Raw genomic sequence first — 22,216 nt, 5'->3', positions numbered from 1 at the left:
TTACCTTGAGTGTTTTGAAAAGAAAAGGAGAGGCAAAGGTCACATTTAGGACAACTCATCTACAGAATGATTCTTTAGATATTGAGATAGTCAAGGTGACAGAGAGTATGTACAACCTTTACTAATTCCAATTAATCTTGCAAGAAATTTGATTGTCTATCCCATCAAGAAGATACTAATGTAGTTTTGTTGCAGCTCTTCCCCAAGAAAGCCATTGTTATGATAGGTATGATGGTTAAGAATGATTTCTTTCCTTCCTCTCTTAGACATAGCATTTGTAGGGGAGGGATGGGTAGTGTTGGGAGGTAGTTATATTTTTGTCCAGGAACTGACTACTAGTTAGGTACAAGATAATTCTAGAGAGCCTCTTAATTTGAACAATTGTCATATTAACCATGGAGATGAGAGAAAGGAAAGCTACAGAGAAAGTAGAGACTGTGAGGAAAAGGCTGCACAACTGCCACCACAACAGACATTCCAGTCTAAAGCAAAGAAACCAGAAATCCAGAAACTGGTACTCCAGCCATGCTCAGAAACAGTATTAGTGCATTGAAAAGTTAAAAAGTAATTAAAATATTGTCAGAAGTGTTCCTGATACTTTCTTTGTGTTTTACTTAATCCTCCTCCCAAGAATAGGAAAATGAAATATTTGAAAATCAAAGTGCAAGTTTTGAGGCTAGTAACACAGGGGTTGAGGGTAAAGGTGGGGGGTAACTCTGAAAATGGATGAATCCTCAGAAATATTTTCTGAAACTCAATTTCTGTGTTATTTACTTCTTTTCACATAAATCCATGACAGTGAAACAAAAGACCCTTAGAGATTAGATCATCTTATGAATGTTTCAACTGTGGCATGTGTGGAATTTCATAGATTAGAAATTGTTCTGACTTTTTAGGGTCTAATTTTCAACATGAATAACTGAATACAGAAAGGAATCTATGTGTAAGTAACATTGAAATTCCTGGAAGTTCCTTGTGTTATTTTTTTTTTCTTACCTTCACAGATGACCCAGTTGGTGGCCAACCAGAATCAAACTATGGTGATTGAGTTCGTCTTCTCTGTATTTCCACCCTTGTATGAAGGTGGCCTCCTGTTTTTCATCCTCTTGCTTCTTGTCTATACATTCATCATATCAGGGAATCTAGTTATTTTTGTTGTTGTCCAGATGGACATGGCCCTGCACACACCTATGTACTTCTTCATCAGTGTTCTGTCCTTCCTGGAGATCTGGTATACCACAACTACAATTCCCAAGATGCTCTCCAGCCTAGTCAGTGAGAAGAAGACCATTTCCCTAGCTGGCTGTCTCATGCAGATGTACTTTTTCCACTCATTGGGTATTACAGAAGGCTGTGTCCTGACAGCAATGTCCATTGACAGGTATATAGCTATCTGCTATCCTCTCCGTTACCCAACCATCATGACTTCCAAACTTTGTGTCCAACTAACAGCTGGATCCTGCTTCTGTGGCTTCCTTCTGGTACTTCCTGAAATTGCATGGATTGCCACTCTGCCTTTCTGTGGCTCCAACAAGATCCATCAAATCTTCTGTGATTTCACCCCTGTGCTCAGTTTGGCCTGTACAGATACATCTCTGGTGGTCATTGTTGATGCCATCCATGCAGTAGAGATTCTGGCCTCCTTCCTTGTAATTGCCCTGTCCTATATCCGGATTATTGTGGTAATTTTGGGGATGCCCTCAGCAGAAGGGAGGCACAAGGCTTTCTCTACTTGTGCCGCCCACCTTGCTGTTTTCTTGCTGTTTTTTGGCAGTGTGGCTATCATGTATTTGAGATTCTCTGCCACCTACTCAGTCTTCTGGGACACAGTAATTGCTGTCACTTTTGTTATCCTTGCTCCATTTCTCAACCCCATCATTTATAGTCTAAGAAACAAGGAAATGAAAGATGCTTTTGGGAGGCTTTTTCATCAGAAGAGAGATGGTCGGGCTCAGAAATAGATCTCTATTCCTGACATTAAATCCTCTCTGTAAGTTTAGAATCTTGCTGTTGCTTTTTTGGGCCTTGGATGATGTTCCTTTTCTATTGCAGTAGATTCTTGTTCTGTTACTGTAACATAATAAACTGTGCCTCTAGGTCACTGTTGTTACTTGTTTGCAGAGCATCAACCAGACTCATGACAGCTGAAGTAGTATGTGTGGATATTCCTGCTTTAGGTACAAGTTGACACAGCACCACATATTATAGTAGTGTGGTCTCTTCACTTCTCTTTTGTGACTACATACATTGATGAGGACAAAGATGAGGGCATGAGGCACACACCACTCAATATACTTCTGGAAATTTCTAAGGCTGGCATTCCTCCTTGTTTTCCAGCTCTAGATCCCCTGTCATCCATCATTGCTCAAGTAGTGTTTCCTGACACGAAAGACATAATTTATCCACTTTGAGCTTATGTAATTCAATTTGCTGCACACTCAGTTTAGCAAAACTGGACTGCATGATGTGTTATTGGATGTCAGGTTCAAAGGGTTCAAAGGGTAGGCCACTATAGTTCATGTTACTATTTAAAACATTTTCTTGTATATAAACTGCCTTACAATTTAAACATCCTTAATTAAATTTGTCAGTATCTCCATAATTTAAATATTGATAAATAAAACTTGGAAGTAAAGTTCAAACCCATTCCATGAGTTTCTGAGTGTTAGCTAAACAGCTTGTAACAACTGTTTTAAATCATTTACTTTATGCATCTGTGTGTGTGTGTGTGTGTGTGTGTGTTTGTGTGTGTACTCTGGTGCAGGCATGAGATAACCCTAAAACAAAACTGAGATCTTCCTACTTCAGTATTCCCCAGTGTGTGAGAGTTATTTGTTGTTTGTAATTCTACAGTATTCCATTTTTTTTAGTTAAAATTATTTCTATATTTGAGAAATTTATACATGAATAGAGTATATATAATATTTCTCCCTTTCCCTCTTCCCCTCTTTCAACACCTCTGATGTCACCCCCACTCACTCTGAGATTCTTGACCTCTTCTTTAATATTATTCTTTTGTGCATGTACACACACATACAGGTACAAGTGTTCGCACACATGCACAATTTATTTAATCAATTTAGTGTTGCTCTTATGTCTATGATTTTAGGGTTGACGATTTGGGATTGAATAATCTATCATTGTACTCATCCTTGGGAAAAAAACTTATTACTATCCCCCGCCCCAGCAACTATTATTTGCAAGAAGCTTTTCACCAAGGGGCAGAGACTTAGAAGATTTGCCACATCCACATGGGTGTGTCTTATTTAAAAAATCTTCTTGATGGAAATTTATGGAAGCAGATTCACTGTCATGTCTAGAAAACAATGTATCTTGTTAGGAGTGCAATTTCTATGGCTCCTAAAACAATTCTGCCTTCTCTTCTTTAAAATAGGCTTCATCCCCTGCAAAATGAAGCTTCTGTCATGAAAAGATATAAGCTAAACTTATTTGAGGCACTAAGCATATGTATTTAAAATGCACTTAGACTTTATTGTGCCAAAATGCCATTTCTTTACACCTTGTTCAAGAAAAAAAGAAGAAAAATAAGGAAAAATAAAAAGAAAATTCTGGTATTATTTAGGACAACATTTCCATACCACTAGATGGCCTATTGCTCTTTTAAGATCATTGGTAATTGTTTCCAGCTTTTTCTCCTCATAGGAGCTAGGCGAAGTCATTTTTCTGTAGATTTTATACTCCTGAAGTATTTTTGTAAGACAAAAGCAGAGAAGTGTGAACAAGACAGCAAAATGAAGAAAATTTATGATGGGCAAGTGTAAGATCTAGGTCAGAGAATGGAGGAGTGAACCAAAGCTACAAAACAGTGCTAATTATAGTTTTTCAAGATAATGTTTCTCTGTAGCTTTTTTTTTTTTTTTTGAGTCTTTCCTGGAACTCACTCAGTAGACCAGGGTGGCCTCAAACTCCAACTCACAGAGATCTGCCTGCCTTTATCTCGTGAGTGCTGGGATTATGACAATGAGTTATTATGAGGTTATGGCATTTTAATGGAGCATGACAAATTATTTTCAATTTTTAATTTGTATTTGTGTGTGTATATATGTGTGTGTGTGTGTGTGCATGTTCTGTACATATGTCGGTGCTTTCAGAGGAGGGTGTCAGATCCCTTGGTGTTATCTTCTAGGATTCTGTGATGGGTTCATTTTCTCTGCCAGTCACAGAATTAAATGGAAGGAGGAAGTACCCAATATATCAGCTGACATCAGGGAAATATCAGACACACAGAGTAGAAACAATGATGAAAAATACTTTTATTAAAGGTGAAGAAACACTCTCACACACACATATAGACAAATATACATGAATGATACACACATGCACACATGTACAGACTCACATACAGTAAATACACACACACTCACATACAAGGTACACACACTCATATAGACTAGGTGCACACACACATGCACACTTAACGTGCTCATACACACACCCAAAGCACATACCCACACCCACATATACTAGATACACACACATACACACAAAGTGCACATGCACATTTCCATATACAAGGTGTGTGCACAAACACACACATTCACACACACACACACACACACACACACACACACACACACACACACGGTCCCACAGCAAGGAAGATCCCCTACAAAGCAGAATGGGAACTCTGGAAGTAAAGTCCTCTGCAGCTAGAAGTTTTATGTGTCTTTATGAGGTGTGATGTGTCTTCCTTCAGTTGATGTTTGATCAGTAAGGAGACTGAGTACTACTTATAGGCCCACAGTTTTGAATAAACACTCCCAGTCTGTGTTCTCTGACATTGAGTGCTAGATCAGCAGCACCAGACCTCTGGTCTCAAGAAACCAAGCCTTTTCTTTCAGGTCAAGAAGCCCAAAGTTTGCCCTCTTTGTTAAGTATCTATAGTCCCTTCCCCATCTGTCTGCCTATTGTTAATCTGTCTAACTCCTAGTCCTTCATAGGAACAAGCTGGAGCTTCATGTCATTGTAAGCTGTCTGATATGGATGCTGAGACACAAACGCACACAAACTCAGGTCTTCTGCAAAAGAAACATGAACTCTTAACCACAGAGCCATCTACAGTCCCAATTTTAAAAATACCAATTATAGCTGTTTAAATGTTTTTTTAAAAATACATTTTAGTCTCAAGGCAGTATACTAAATCTATTTTATCTTTAAGAGCTCTAGACTGTTTGCTATGGAATCTTGGAATCAACACAAAGTCCCATAGAAGAGATGATAACAGCAAACATCAGAAGTCGGTGATTATGTGCCACATACTCATGGCATTTTATCACTGACTATCTAGGGAGAGTATAGTGGCTGTCTTTGGATAAACATCAGGGACTCATGCTCCTTTCTAAAGCCCAGGTCATCTTAGTTATATGGATTTTGTTAATGTTTTATAAATGTCTATATAAATAACCAACCAATTCTAAGCATAGAGTAAAAGGGTGCACAAAGGAAGCTTTCAGGTGTGACAATTAGAACTGCTATTATTCCTTAGATCGTGATCCTTAGTTGGCTTGGAAAAGATGGTACTTCACTATTTGTGATTACAAAATAAGAAGAACCTGGTGACCATATGAATAGGGCAAGGGTGCAGGTGACTTCCTATGTCAGGACAAACAATGGTCAACTTGTAGAAAACTGGAAATAAACACAACAAAGACCACAGAAAAATTCTTACATTGTAGTCTTATGATTTTTTTTGCTTTAAAAACATATATAGACGATATCTTTGAAGAGGCATGGATAAACTCACATTAGCTCCCAGAGATAGTGAATATCTTTAGAGAACAGAATATTTTTTTAATGGCATCTTTCATATCTTTGTTTCTCAGGCTATAGATTATAGGATTGAAAAATGGGGCAAGAACAGCAAACATTAGTGCGATGATCTTCTCCAGTAGTGGTTGGAAAGTGACAGAGAAGCGCAGATACATGAGAGCTGCACTGCCAAAAAACAGCAAGAAGATAGTGATGTGGGCTGTGCACGTGGAGAATGCCTTCTGCCGGCTCTCACCAGATGGAAACTTCAGGATCACAGTGATGATTCTTAAATAAGAAAGGGTGATGATAGAGACACAAGTCAGGATGGAAATGGCATGGATGATGTCTTCAACCAGAATCATAGAAGTGTCAGTACATGCCAAGAGAAGTACGGGCTCTAAGTCACAGAAGAGTTGGTGGATATGATTGGGGCCACAGAAGGGCAGAGTAGATATCCATACAATCTCTGGGAGGAGCATGAGGAAGCCAAGGATGAAGGAGCCTGTGGAAAGCTGTGTGCATAGCTGCGGAGTCATAATGATTGCATAGCGGAGTGGGTTACAGATGGCAACATACCTGTCAATGGCCATTATTGTGAGGACCAAGCTTTCTGTGACTCCAAAGGAATGGAAAAAATAAATCTGCAGCAGGCAGCCAACAAAGGAGATGGTTTTCTCTTTGCTGACCAAGTTGTAGAGCATTTTGGGAATGGTCACTGTGGTGTAGCAAATCTCCAGGGAGGAAAAGATGCTGATGAAACTGTACATGGGATTATGAAGATGGACATCCAATTGCACAGCCAAGAAGATCATGGAGTTTCCAACAACAATGAACATGTAAACACAGAGGAGAAAGATGAAGAATAAAAGGCCACCACTCTCAAACTGAGGGAAATCAGAAAAATAAAATTCTGTCACCTTTGTCTGATTCTCCTCATCCATATCTTCAGCAGTTTATTAGCTGGCTGAAGGAACAGGTACAATCAGAACTCAAGTAAAAGGACAAATAGGCAAAATTTTAACCATCTGAACAATCTAAATATTAAACAAAAATAAAATATATGGTAAAGTGATGTTGTCAGATTTTCCAACTATTCGATTTATTTTTTTAAAGAAATAGCTGCCCATTTATAAGTATGTTTGTATATACTATAGACTGACAATTTGGCAACCTTTTAAAAAGAATAATAGTTTATAAACTGTCTTTAACTACATAATTTAAGGGAAATTATTTTACATAAAGATGACTTACAATCAGTATGATATTAATTTAGCTCAACCCATCACCAGTTACTACAAGCAAAACTGCAATGTCTGCAGAGAAGTGAACATACATGTGTGCTGTCAAGAAGCAGCCACATATGGAAAAATAATTTCTGGTGTAAAATTCGCCGATCAAGAACTGATAAAATAGCTCAAGTGTACATACATCGGGCCTATGATCTTTCAGTCCTGTGCTACTTTCTGAGAAGGAGATTCATCACCAAATTTTAACAGAAAGTTACCCCTTCTTCTTGTGAAACTTTTGTGACACATTGTCTTTGACAGAAGATTTCCTTCATTCTACTAATCTAAAGGTGGAAAACAGTGAGTGTCTAACAACATGTTTGGTGGCATTTTTATGGTTATTTGCTAAAATATGTTACATGATGGAAATCTTAGCTGTGTCTTTTGTCAAATTCAACTAACTCCTTGACAGTGAGAGACTGGGCCCTGGAAAAAGAGAAAGCTACTGACAGCTACCTAAAAGAGTCAGCCATCTGGGAGCTGGCTTTAGACACAATACATACGCTCTCTTGAAACTATGAAACAAACACCCACAAAACAAAGGAGAATGAACCAAGGATTTGGCTTGCTTTCTAGAGATTCTGTAAAACATTAAATCCACAATTAAACATAAATATCTGTAGTTAACATAAGAAATATTAAAAATAAAATTTGGTATTTTTTTCATGAAAATCTTTACTTTAAAAGTTGATGCTCACAGTAAAAGTAATCTATCTTCTTATTGTTTCTTGTTTTATACTCTTACCCAGATTCATTGCCTTGAAATATATCTTGGCCCAATTGAATCCCTCAGGTAACTGAGGGAAGATTTCTTCAATGAAAAAGTGTGGGCATGCTAAAATCTTTCACAGATGAGGGCAATAGAAGACTTCAAAGCTTACTTCAATCCCTGAAAAATAATGTGAATAGATTCAGTATTCTTTAAAAAAATAATTTTAACAGCTGTTTCTTTTGCATTTATGATCTGCTATTCTTTACTGGTCTGCAGTGGCATGATACATGTATAATTGTGCAGTGAGTCAAATTACTCTGTCAATAGTACACTTCTCAACCACAAAATTGAAACCTGGAAGAGAGAAAAAGGACGAATTATACCAAAAAGTATTCCCAATCATGAAGTCAATTAGGATGCTACTGTCATTGTCAGGGGTTTCTTTATTCCTGGGTATCTTTCCTGGCTCTGCTATATGACACATAGGCATCCTAGATTATAACTGAACCCAGGATTCTGTAGCAATGAGAAATAGCATAGATCCAATGTCACAGATGAAATTTAATAAATCATTTCTTCATATACTTGTTTTATGATTTTCTGTAGTCAAAGAATCCATAGCCCCCATACCTGAGCTACAGTTTCCCCTACCTCCTGTTTGCATGACCTCATCAATGACTCTGTGGGTCTTTTTATTCTTATACCCACCTCTTCCAGAATTCCCTTTTCCCAAATATTTTGATTTCTTTGCAGCTCACAAATAGGAAGTTCATAACCACAACACTAGGTTTCTTGGGGGGATAAGCAGTAGAGAAAGTCTTCATTTTGGCACACTTTATTCAGTGCCTAGAGGAAAGCTATTCATATCCCAAGTGCCTAATTAGGAAACTCTGCTGCCACACTTCCATTTCACAAAGACTCTGTACTTATGGGAAGCAAAGATTCTAAGTCATGCTAGATAATAGACAAAAGAGAACACTTGGTTTTCTGTATACACTATGAAAGAATTGTTTCTGTTACACAATATCAGGCAGACTGAGTCAGAGGATTGTGGTGATATTGTGCTTGCACAAATAAGCCTGTCTGAAGATTAGAGAATGGAGCTTGCCATTAGCTAACAACAGAGGTCTGGAGGTCTGTACAAACAGGCAGGAAGTGAGGTGGCTGGACAGAAATAGGAAGGGAGATGACTCTGTTGTAGAGTTTATAGTATATCCTTCTGGGGTCTTTGATGGAGTTAAAGACAAGTAATTATGGTTAGGGTTTTCCTTAGTTATAATAGTATAGAATATATTCTTAAATTTTGCCAAATGTTAGTTGACTAAATATTGTTAACTAAATATTATTCTTGCTTAATAACTGTTTCATTATATATAATTTTATGTTAAACTTGCAACCTTCCTTTTTATTGAAACAGAAAAGATGAGATGATGGGGGATGTCCTTCTGTATGCTGTGAATATATATTTCTCTTATTGGTTCATGAATAAAGCTTTTTTTGGCCAGTGGACAGGCATAATTTAGCCAGGCAAGAAATCCAAACAAGGATAGAGAAATGTGGTAGGTGGGGTAAAGGAGATACCATGTACCTGCCAAGAAAGAAGGAGGCCTGAACATTACTGACAAGCCAAGACTACATGAAGATACACAGATGAATAGAAATGGGTTAATAATTAAGAGAGAGGAATTAGGAACTAAAGGAATGAAGCTCACAATCTGTGACTCAAAGTCCAAATTTTCATACGCATTTGCATAAGCCTTTACAACAGCATGTGAGAAGAGCACAGTTTTGAAGCACATGAAATAGATGTAATTTTAGTAGAACTTCTTCAGAAGGATTCTGAGAACCACAGGGACATTGGCATAAAAGTAAGGTTGTCACTAAATTTGACTAAAATTAGTCAGTTCTATGGGCTTGACTAAGGGAAACATTCAAGGAAAATGTTTCCTTCTACACAAAAGTTACATTGATAAGCACACATTGAACAAGTCCATAGAGATTGGAAAAGTCTCTCATATAATGGATAGAAAACACAATTAAAAGATGATTATTACTTTTTAAATTCTTTTCCTCTTTTTAAAAACCGAATTTGGATCTAATAGATACGGGAGAATAATGCTTGAGGAATATTAATTGAACACAGTATTATTTTCTTCTCTTATGAAAATGTACATGCAATAGTAATAAAAGGTTCAACATCAAATATAATGGTAGCATAGGGAATGGATAGGGAACAGCATTTGAAAATATATTTTTAATTAAAATGTAGGTTGTGAGGATTTATGAAACAAAAGGAAGAAGTGCTGAGAACAGAGAAGACTATTGACACCGAGTACTTAGATTTTTAAAAGTTTGTTTCTGATTAAGACCCTCTATGCACTTATCAATGGATAAGTGAACTAAGTTCACCCACACTCTCTCTTCATCACAGCCTTTTCCCAGGGAGTCTTAACCACCTGCTTGTGTTCTGAGGCTTGTATCTACTCCCACTGCAGAGACAATGCTTCTTCAGGTATCATGTTTACCTGTGGATCCCTAAGCATCTACTGTCTATTAGTTAGACTACTCAGATGTAAGAACATGAAGTATGCTCACCTTGAGGAAGGCTGTCCTCTACTCACTGTTGTGTTTGGGGTGTTAAATATTCTGCTTATACTCCATTTCTTTATTTTCTCAGCTAGGTAGTTTGCATCATCTCTACATTCTGCCCCTTGCTCAATGGACCTACACCTTACTTAAAAGGCAAATATTACCATTAACTTTGAATTTTTTTCTCTCATTTTGTATTTTTTCATGAATGAAAGATTTTCATTTAATTTTCTACTAAGCATGTTTGCACGATTAGGAATAGTATGTTTTGCCTGTTTATCTTCATATAGTATTATATATTAGTCATAATTTTACAGGTAATTATTCATTCAAAATCATTTTTTGAGAATTATTTATGCTAATACATTTAGCTCCAGCTTTGAAATAAAAGTACTACTGAGTCCTGGCAGGGAAACAGGCTGGCTGACTGCAGATCTTCACCTTTCTTTCTGTTCTTCCAGATCCAATGCCCCAGCCTCATCCCTGGCTCTATTGCAAAGCTTCTGGAGTGACCACTCTTCACCTTTTGGCCAAGTTCCAAGGAGACTAAGTAAATGGATCCTGGCAGAATACTCTTCTTTCTTCCCTCCTGTGAATCCCCTCAGACCCCTGACATATCTCTACTCCTAAGTGTCAGCTCTTGATACAGAGAACACCCAGTAGCCATAGCTATAAGGTCCACAGAAAATTTCCTGCCAGGCAACACCCAGCTACATGCTCCCTAAAAATCAGTGAGAAAACAGAAATCAAGGAACAAAACACCTACTCAGCAAAGGCAAAACAAGATAGAAGCCCTGAGAACTGTAATCTTCCTGACCCTAGATGATTATATTACAGGGTAAAATCACAAAAAAATAGCAGCAAGGATGACATATCTCCACTAGATCCCAGCAGTCCTACCACAGCATGATTTGCTAAAGCACAAGAAGACATCCTTAAACAGCCTGTCTAACTATGATAGATATCCTTCAAGAGGAAGTTGATCAGTTCTTTAAAGATATCCAGGAAAAACCACAAAGGAACAGTAGAAGGAAATTAATAAAACCATTCAATTCCCCAAAAATGGAAATAGAATTAATAAAGAAAATCCAAAGTGAGTGAATACTGGAAAAGACAAAAATAGGAATTCAAACAGGAACTAGAGAAGCAAGATTTGTCAACAAAATACAAAAGATGGAAGAATCTCAGGTGTTGAAAATACAAATAGAAGAAGCTGTGAAAAGACCAAATCCAGAACAAGAGGGATAGAGGAAATAGAAGAAATCAGATCAAAGGTCTTGAAATCAAAATCATAGAAGAAAAGTTTGCTAACCTAAGGAAGTTGCATATAGAAGTACAAGAAGCATATAGAACACCAAATAGATTAGACCAGAAGAGAAAGTTATCTCAGTACATAATAATTAAACCACTGAACATACAGAACAAAAAAAAAAAAAGAATATTCAAAGCTTCAAGAGAAATAAAACAAAACAAGTAACATATAAAGGCAGACCTATGAGAATTTCACCTGACTTCTCATGGAGACCCTAAAAGACAGAAGGACCTGTACAAATGTGCTTCAGACTCAAAGAGACCACAGATACCAGCCCAGTCTATTATATCAAGCAAATGTTTTGATTACTATAGATGGATAGTATGAGGCATTCCATGATAATAACTAAATTTAAACAATATCTATCAAAAATTAATTGAGTCCTACAGAAGGTACTAGAAGGAAAACTCCAATGGAAGAAGATTAACTACACAAATGAAAACAAAGGGAATAAACAATCAGATGAGCCAAATCAAAAGATGGAAAGCACACTAACCACCACCATCACTATCACCACCATCACTGCCAGCAATTAGTAACAGGAATCAATATTCATTGATCATTGGTATCTTTCATCACCATCATTCTCAATTACCCAATAAAAAGACACAGACAAATATAATGGACATGAAAACAGCACCCAACATCCTGCCGCATCTAGAAAACACACGCCAGCATCAAGGATAGATATTACCTCAGGGTAAAGGGTTGGAAAAAGATATTCCAAGAAAATGAACCTAAGAAGCAAGCTGCTGTAGCCATTCTAATATCTACGAAATACATCTCAAACCAGAACTAACCAGAAGAAGATAGAAAAGGACACAAGCCTACTACTTTGTCCACCCTACTTCATCCCAAACAAGCCACTTCCATTCACAAGGCCCAGCCCACCTCCACATCCCCTCTTCTGCCCAAACATGTTCTGACCATTTCAAACTCAAAACTAACATAAGAAGTCATCTACATGCCAAGATCTCACCATGAAAATACCATTATGAAATATCAACCAATTACCATCTCTCCAAAACGTATCAACTCCAGAGAAATATTACACAATGAGAATTATCTAGACCCAGGACACATAATTGAAAAGAACAATGGTAAACTTCATCAAATAATTCAAGGAGTTGAGAGAGAGAGAGAGAGAGAGACAGAGAGAGCATGCAAATTAACAAAATCAGAAATGAAAATGGGGAAATCCAGACAATTTTCAGGTCATAGTTTGAAAACCTGTACTCCACAAAATTTGAAAATTCAAAGGAAATGAACAAATTTCTGGATAACTAACACTTACCAAAATTAAATCAAGAATGGATAAGCAACTTAAAAAGAGCTATACCCACTAATGAAATAGAGTTAGTCATCAAAAGCTTCCCAACCAAAAAAAAAAACAAAAAAACAAAAAAACAAAAAACAAAACAAAACGCAGGACCAGATAGCTTCAGTACAAATCTACCAGAAATTCAAAGAGCTAATACCAATGCTCCTCAAATTGTTCCACACAATAGAAGCAGGAGGTTCATTACCAAAATCTTTTTACGAGGCTACAATTTCCTTGGTACTCAAGCCACACAAAGACATAACTAAAAAAGAACACTGATGAAATACTGGCAAATCGAATCTAAGAACACATCAGAAAATTCATCCATCATGACCAAGTAGGCTTCATCCCTGGGTTGCAGGGATGGTTCAACATACAAAAATATGTCAATATGATCCACCAAATAAACAAACTGAAAAGGAAAAACCACATGATCATCTCACTAGATGCTGAAAAAGCCTTTGAAAAATATTCAACAACCTTTCATGATAAAGGACTTGGAGAGATCAGGGATAACAGGAACATACCTAAATATAATGAGAGCAATATACAGTAAACCGACAGCTGAATGGAGAGAAGCTTAAGGTGATTCCTCTAAAATCAGGAACAAGACAAGGCTGCCCTTTCTCTCCATATCTCTTCAATATTGTACTTGAAGTTCTAGCTAAAGCAATAAAACAACAAACGGAGATCAAGGAGATACAAATTGGAAAGGAAGAAGTCAAACTGTCAGTATTTGCAGATGATATGATAGTTTACATAAGCAACCCAAAAAACTCTACCAGGGAACTCCTACAGCTGATAAACACCTTCAGCAAACTAACAGGATACAAAATAAACTCAAAAAAAAAAAAAAATCAGTAGTCCTACTATATACAAATGACAAAGGGGCCCAGAAAGAAATCAGAGAAACATCACCCTTTACAATAGCCACAAACAAAAAAACTATCTTGGGGTAATGCTTACCAAAAAAGTGAAAGACCTATATAATAAGAACTTTTTGTTGTTAAAGAAAGAAATTAAAGAAGACACCAGAAAATGGAAAGATCTCCCATGCTCTTGGATAGGTAGGATAAACAGTAAAAATGGCAATCTTACCAAAAGCAATCTACAGATTCAATATAATCCCCCATCAAAATCTCAGCACAATTCTTCACTGACCTTGAAAGGATAATAATCAACTACATATGGAAAAACAAATGACCTAGGATAGCCAAAACAACCCTGTAAAATAAAGGAACGTCAGGTGGCATCACCATCCCCAACTTCAAGCTTTAAAATAGAGCTATAGTCCTGAAAACAGCCTGGTATTGGCACATTGATGGACCAATGGAATGGAATAAAAAAAATCCTGATATTAACTCACACAACTACAAGTACCTGATTTTTTTTTTTTACAAAAAGCTAAAAGTATACAATGGGAGGAGGAAAATATCTTCAACAAATGGTGCTGACACAAGTGGATGATGGTGTGTAGAAGACTACAGATAGACCCTTGTCTATCGCCATGCACAAAACTCAAGTCCAAATGGATCAAAGACCTCAACATAAACCCAGCCACACTGAACCTCTTAGAAGAGAAAGTGGGAAGTACCCTTGAACAAATTTGTACAGGAGACTGCTTCCTGAACATAACTCCAGGATCACAGACAATGAGATTAATAAATGGGACCTCCTCAAACTGAGAAGCTTCTGTAAGGCAAAGGGCACAGTTGACAAGACCAAACGGCAGCCCACACACTTGGAAAAGATGTTCACCAATCCTACATCTGACAGAGGGCTGATCTCCAACATATACAAAGAACTCAAGAAACTAGTCACCAAAACACCAAATAATCCTATTTAAAAATGGGGTATCAGCAGGAAGTAGTTTGGAAAGAACAACTCCCAAATTCCCAAATATTGTCTATAAATGTTTGTTTTCATTTAAATGGACTTTGTTATATAAAATAAATTTTTAAAAAAATGGGGTACAGAAGAGAGAACTCTCAATAGAGGAAATCAAAAAGGCTGAAAGACACTTAAAAAAGTGCTCAACATCCTTAGCTATCAGGAAAATGCAAATCAAAACAACTCTGAGATACCATCTTACTACTGCCAGAGTGGCTAAAATTAGAAACACCAATGACAACTTATGCTGGAGTGGATGTGGAGAAAGGGGAACACTCCTCTACTGCTGGTGGGAGTGCAAACTTGTACAGCCATTCTTCAGAAAACTGGTAATCAGTCTACCACAGGACCCAGCAATTCCCACCTAAATGATCCACATCCATGCAACAAAGACATCTGTTCAACTAATTTCATAGCAGCATTATTTATGATAGCAAGAACCTGGAAGCAACCTAGATGCCCCTCAACTGAAGAATGGATAAAGAACATGTGGCACAATTTACACAATGGAATATTACTCTGTGGAAAGAAAACCAATGGAATCTTGGAATTCTTAGGCAAGTGGATGGAACTTGAAGAAACCATCCTGAATGATGTAACCCAGTCACAAAAAGAGGAACATGGTATGTACTCATTCATATATGGATTTTAGACATAGAGCAAAGAATCACCAGCCTATAATTTACATGGCCAGAGAAACTAGGATACAAGGAGGATTCTAAGACATTCATACAAGGTTCCTCACAGAAGGGGAAATGGACAAAATCTCCTGAGCATATTTGGTGTGGGTGAGGCAGTGAATGAAGAAGGGACTAGAAGAAGGAGAAGGGGAGGAGAGAAACACGTGAGACTAGGAAGATTGAGTCAGGGGAGGAAGGGGAGGAATAGATGAGAGAGAAAGAGAGACAAAGAGAGAGAGAAACCATAAAAGAGGGAGCCATTATAGGTTTGAAGAGAAAACTGTACCTAGAGAAATGTCCAGAGACCTACAAGATTGACCCCAACTAACAATTTGAGCAACAGTGGAAAGGCTACCGTAAATGCCCTTCCCTGATACTGAGATTGATGACTAACTTATCCACCATCAAGGAGCTCTCATCTAGTAGCTGATGGAAACAGAAGCAGACACCCACAGCTAAACATTGAGTTGAACTGGAATCCAGATGCAGAGAGGGAGGACAAGACCAGGCTTCAGAAACCCACAGAGACAGCTGACCTGAACAAGGAGGAGCTAATGGGCCCCTGGACTGATATCTGGGAATTCAGCATGGGACTGACTCAGCCCCCCTGAACATTGTTGTCAGTTAGAAGGCCTGGGCAGTCTAAGGGAACTCTGACAGTGGGAACAGTGCACAAAAGGACTTTGGGAGCATGTTCCCCATGGAGGGATACTCGTTAACTAGAGGCTGGAGGGAGAGCATAGTCCCTGCTCCAAATGACTTGACAGATTTAGATGACCCCTCCAGGAAGTCATAATCCTACATGTGGAGTAGGGGGGGATGGGAGGGTGGTCGGGAAAAGAGGGAGGGACAGAGAGGGAACTGGGATTGGTATATAAAAGAAGAAAAATAAATAAAAAATAATTCAAGGAGTTTAAGGAAGACCCAAAGAAACAGCCAAATGAAATCAAGAGGCTTCTCATGATCGGAGGTGGGGATTTTATGCATGATCTTTGGTTCTTAGAGCAATCTCAGCCCAGATAGAAAATTTTATTTATACTTAAATGTATTTATTTATATACTTACTTATGTTAATTTTAGGCAAATGATGCACATATACAGGCAACATTATATAGATTGAACAGGTTATATTTAAAAATATATGTGAACATACATATATGCATGGAACAACAGTCAATAAAAAAATAGTTTGTGCCTTTGAAAACTGAGCAACGGGGTGTATGGGACTGTTTAGAGAGAGAAAAGAGAAAGGAGAGATGACACAATTACATTGTAATCCCCCAAGTAAAAGAAAATAATGGTACTGTTAATGCTTTTCCACAAAGGATCCCCCATCATATATCCTTCCTCAAATGCTGTTTCTTAACACAAGAAAAGAGGGTTCTCTTTGTTCAGCTTTTTTGATATGCAACCATAGACTTGCCATAGCATGATGTGTATATTTGTGCAACTGTGTATGGAGATGTAAGAAATAATTGAATCTCCTGGAACTGGAGTGTCAGGCAGTTGTGAGTCATCTAATATGGGTACTGGGGCCTAAACTCCAGTCTTCTACAAAAGCAGAAAGAACATTTAAATGGTGAACCACCTCTTCAGTCCCCTTGAAGCTTATTTATAGTTAAAATTGATCCTCCCATCACAAAAAATAATTCAGATGCATAAACATTTCTTAGTACTGGCAAGTAAGTTATTTCTCATTTTCTAATAGTTACATTACAGGAAATAGCTAGTTAAATAAACTAATTAGTGCAATATATGCCTGTTTCTTGACTATAGCCCATCTCCTACACTTTTAGGCTTTATAAGGTATGCAGGTGTTTAGGGCCACTAACAGTGATGCAGATGACTCACAGGAAAAACAACAACACACTCCATCCTTCTCACATGGATGCTTTCTGAGTTTCTGAGTGGTTTAATCCTTTCTTTTAAGACATATTTTTGTTATATATACATGAACTAAATGTTATTTATTACATTACACATGTTATTATATTACACATGTTCATAACAATGTAATTCTAAATCCCAGAATAAAGTTGAACCAGGTGGATTAATGTTACTAAAACTAAGAAAATACAATTTTTACTAGAATCCATATGCTAGAAACTGTTGTCATGGTTTAAAGATTTTTGTTGTTGCTATCAAGAGCCTTATAAGAAAATATTATATAATAAAATTAAGATTCAAAGAGATGGGTTTACCTTACCGATACCAATAATTGATGAGTCATCCAATAAGCTATAACAGACTAAAATTTATGGAATTTTAAACATATGCCCAGGAGACTAGCATTTTCTGTAGGAGAGAACTGCTAAGTAATCTAAGAAACATCTATTTTTGCTGTGAATTTTATTTAAATAAATATCGTTGTTTGAGTACAATTAAATGATTTATGTTAAACCAAGTAAACTTGAACCTACATGTATTAGGTATGAAATATTTGGCAAAATTTCTAAGCATGATTTACAAATACCTGAGGTTAGAAAATCATTCTGTGATGCTGAGAAAGTGTGTATACTTTTCATTCTCTAGGGTGAAGCCTGATGTGCCTCGAGCAGATATTGTAATAGCTATAATAACACAGAAGGCTAGACAGCCCTTGCCTCTACTTCAATACTTGACATAGAGAAAAATGAGAGGCTTTATTTTTCTTCTCTGACTCTTGATAATCCCTTAGTCATCATATCATCAAATCTTCCCTTGAACTTCATTCTACCACCCATCACCCCAACATCCTGGCTCTCATGAGCTGCCTCTTCAGGGCCTCCTTGATTTCCTTGTTGCGCAAACTGTAGATGAAGGGATTAAGGAAAGGTGTAACCACAGAGTAGACTACTGCCAAGGCTCGGTCATAGTCAAGGGAGTAACTTTTCTTCAGTCGCACATACATGAAGAGGATGCTGCCATAGAAGATGAGAACCACAGTGAGGTGGGAGGCACATGTGGAGAAGGCCTTCTTCTTGCCTGCAGCAGAAGGAATCCTGAGCACTGTGCAGATTATCTGCAGGTAGGAGCTGAGAATCAGCAGGAAGGTGGCCAGGATCTTGCAGGAGTTTACAATAAAATCTACCAGGACATTGACTGATGTGTCAGTACAAGCCAAGCTCAGCACAGGAGGGAAGTCACAAAAGATGTGTTGAATATGATTGGGGCCACAGAAAGGCAGACGAGACACCAAAGAAATTTCCACCACTGGCCCAGCCAAACCTCCCAACCAGCAGCCAATAGCAATCTTGGTGCAGAGTGTCTGGGTCATGAGGGTGGGATAATGGAGGGGCCTGCAGATGGCTAAGTACCTGTCATATGCCATTGCTGTCAGGAGGTAGCACTCGGTAGCTCCAAGAGAGTGAAAGAAATAGATCTGCAGGAGGCATCCAGAAAAGGAAATTGTCTTCTTCTCACTGAGCAAGTTCATCAGCATCTTAGGGATGGTGGCAGCTGTGTAGCCAAGCTCCAAGATGGAGAGAATGCTTACAAACTTGTACATGGGTGTGTGGAGCCGAGAGTCCATGTGGACCACCAAGAATATCAGTAGGTTTCCTAATATTGTAGTGAGGTAAATGGCAAGCAACAAGAAAAAGAGATAAGTCTGGACACCTTGGAGGTGAGGGAAGCCCAAAATGATGAATTCTGTTACCTGGCTCCAGTTTCCAGTGTCCATTGCTCATCATTCGTGTACCTATAGTTAAGATTTAGAAGAGATAAGAGGGAAAGCAGCCATTGAAACCCTATCAAGGAAACTTTCAATACATCCCCCTGACCTCTAGAGTAAACTTCCCCTATTACAAAAGCGGTCATTGGCATCATATCAAGAAAACCTCCAACACCTCCTCCTGACCCTAGAGTAAACTTCCCCTATCACATGCTTTGAGAGGCAAGCATTTCATTTCCACCCCTGCCCACTCCTCCAGTTTTCAGAACCTCTACCCAATTATTAGAACTAAACTGCCCTTTTTTGAGCAGCACAACCAATCTTTGGCCCCACATCCCACCTTATAAGCCACTTGACTTTCTTACTGTAAAATTCAGAAATTTCAGTGTTCCTTATTCATGCTCACTGAATGTGTTAAGAATATCACTTACACTGGGAAGTATTGGTAGTGTGCCACACCAAGGACATGTAATTCACATACTATTTCCTGCTTTCTAACTTCTACTTGTTTGCTTCATCAAGATTTTAGCTCTTGAAACATTGATCTCTTTCCACCCCACCTGCTTATATTCTTTTACGAAAACAGATCCAACATCATTTATCCTCATGCACATCAGCTAGAATTTTAGGCCTCTTTTGCACACTGGTAAAAATTGCAGTAGACACTAAGACAGTTTAAATAAATGGAGACTCAGATAGACTGGAAGCAAACCATACATCTTTTCTCTCCTCCATGATGGTCACTTCCTCAATCCTCTCTATTCCTACTCTTAAAAGCACTTCCTTATTCACTGGGATGTAGGTAATGAATATTTATTGTTAATATAACTATACATCATTGGATAGTTTCTAAACTTTATAACTAAAGCCAGACTCAATAAATAAATACAATATAGTGGCCAATGCAAAGAAACTACCGTTTCTTTTTGTGTTTTTCCTTACTTTACTTATTACACACAATTATATGTATTTGTCATGTATGACATAGAGCTGTAAAGTGAAAAAGGATTAGATGAAGCTAGTTAACTGAAGTTTTGTGTCGCATAGCTGTCATTGTGTGGTGAAATTACTTGACACCTATTCTCTTGGTAATTAAAAAGTACAGTGAAATAGGATGTTGAGATGGCTCAGTGGGTAAATGCATTTGGTGGTAAGCCTAAAGATCTGAGTTTGATCCAGGGCCCTACGTGATATAAGAAGAGAAATGACTACTAAAAGTTGTCCTTGACCTCTACACCCTTACTATGGTGTGTGCAAGCTCCAGAGCATGCACACACACAAATACAAATATGATTTAAAAATTACAATATACTGTTATTAACTAAACTCACCCTGTTGTCCAAAGAGTTTAATATTCTAACTGAGGAAATAAAGAAATAATACCATACTTGCTCAGAGTATTCTATCTTTGTATAAATATGACATTATTCTCACTTACTAAACTTGATAAACAAGCAGGTACATATGCATGTGATTGCACACACATGCACACACACACACATATACTTCAAATCCCCCAGTTCGTAATACTTAAATAATTGTTATATAATTTACCTCTCTTTTCAAAGATTTAGGCCTTTCTTATACAGCTAATTTAATAATATTTTATCATTTCTACTTAATTGATCACTTCTAAAACTAATAAACATTGATGCAATGTTGGAAGAAGCTCAAGGGCCATCATAAATTTGAATTTCACTTAAGTGATTGAATTTTTAAATATACTATCTATTCCTATCATTCCATAATGATAAAAGAGCATTCAATACCATCGCCATCTAAAAGAAGGAAGGATGAAAACAGTAGCATAAACCATTCATACCAAAGGCAACATCACCTTGAGGCAACTTGGACCTGCAAAAACTCTTATTCTCTTACTCAGAAAGAATAAAACTCCCAGAGACTGGTATCAAGCCCCTGCCAGCACTGATGGTGCCAGGCGGTCACATGACAGCCTTCTTTAATGTAGAAATGCTTAAATTGGCAAAACCCTTCCATTGACATGAAATCGGACTTTCAAGTATCGCTTTTGTTCTGTGCAGTGACACTGCTATTTTAACTGGGAATCATGCTTTTAAACATTATCAGAACTATCATGTTCATCATTATCATCAAAGTTCACTTGCAGTGGCTCCCTGCATTCATCATTGACTCATCTGTTTGTATTGTTCCCACATTAAAAATTTGCCTCATCCTAAGTACCCTGAAGACACTTAAATCTCAGTTTACCCCAAGTTAACTTCTATCTCTGGATATCCAGGGTAAGATTAACTTTTCCTGATACTCCCAGTAGTCATGGGCTGGGGAAATGTCTCAGCAGGTAAGAATGCTTTCTTTGTAAGCATTGAGGACTTGAGTTTGACTGTCCAGTACCTGCATGAAAAGCTGAGCTTGGATGCTTGTGTCTGTTATCCCATCATTGACAGACAAAGACATGGGATTCCCAAGAGTTCATTTGCCTATCCACCTTAGCTTCAGTGGTGAAATTTCAGTTTAGTGACACTGAATCAAAGAATTAAGGCAGAGAGTGACAGAGGAAAATACACAATAGCTCAGCATCTCAGAATCCTTCTCTGGTCTCATGCTTATCTACACAGAGAGAGGGGGGAAGGAGAGAGAGACAGAGAGATGAAAAAATGACAGAGGCAGAAAGAGGTCGAGTAGTTCCTCACTGTCCTTTTATTATATAGTACTTCAGGTACTGAAATTATTCCATTATTCCTATCCATATATTATATATTTTTACCATACAGAAGCAGCACTCTGTGAACTTTTACAAATGTTTATTTTATTATATATGTGAATATATATGTATATACATACATACATACATATTTGACTTTTTACAAATAAATTCCACACCTTAGTTGCCACCTAGAAATGTTGGTACAATGTCTAATGTATCACAGGTGTGATAGCTGATTGAAAATATATGATGTCAGTCAAAATGATTGGGTCTTTCATGAGGGTCATCTCCTCCTTTGGTGTCAGAGCTGGAGTGG

The 22,216-nt window shown here is 37.6% G+C and overlaps 3 protein-coding genes across 3 annotated transcripts; 1 reads left to right on the top strand and 2 right to left on the bottom strand.

Annotated features, from left to right (window-relative positions):
- The first annotated feature begins 1,004 nt into the window (after nt 1-1,004).
- LOC127223640 (olfactory receptor 6K6) lies at nt 1,005-1,961 on the top strand. Its single transcript, XM_051186352.1, has one exon. The coding sequence runs from the start codon at nt 1,005-1,007 to the stop codon at nt 1,959-1,961; it is 957 nt and encodes a 318-aa protein (XP_051042309.1).
- Nucleotides 1,962-5,765: 3,804 nt separating this feature from the next.
- LOC127223644 (olfactory receptor 6K3) lies at nt 5,766-6,713 on the bottom strand. Its single transcript, XM_051186356.1, has one exon. It carries the CDS (start codon nt 6,711-6,713, stop codon nt 5,766-5,768), a length of 948 nt encoding a protein of 315 aa, XP_051042313.1.
- An 11,571-nt stretch (nt 6,714-18,284) lies between these two features.
- LOC127223648 (olfactory receptor 6N1) lies at nt 18,285-19,223 on the bottom strand. Its single transcript, XM_051186359.1, has one exon. The coding sequence runs from the start codon at nt 19,221-19,223 to the stop codon at nt 18,285-18,287; it is 939 nt and encodes a 312-aa protein (XP_051042316.1).
- Nucleotides 19,224-22,216: the final 2,993 nt, after the last annotated feature.

Source organism: Phodopus roborovskii, unplaced genomic scaffold, assembly GCF_943737965.1.
Source record: "Phodopus roborovskii unplaced genomic scaffold, PHOROB, whole genome shotgun sequence".
Taxonomy (NCBI): domain Eukaryota; kingdom Metazoa; phylum Chordata; class Mammalia; order Rodentia; family Cricetidae; genus Phodopus; species Phodopus roborovskii.
The sequence above is the reverse complement of the archived record's forward strand: the minus strand, read 5'-3'. Positions and strand labels throughout refer to the sequence as shown.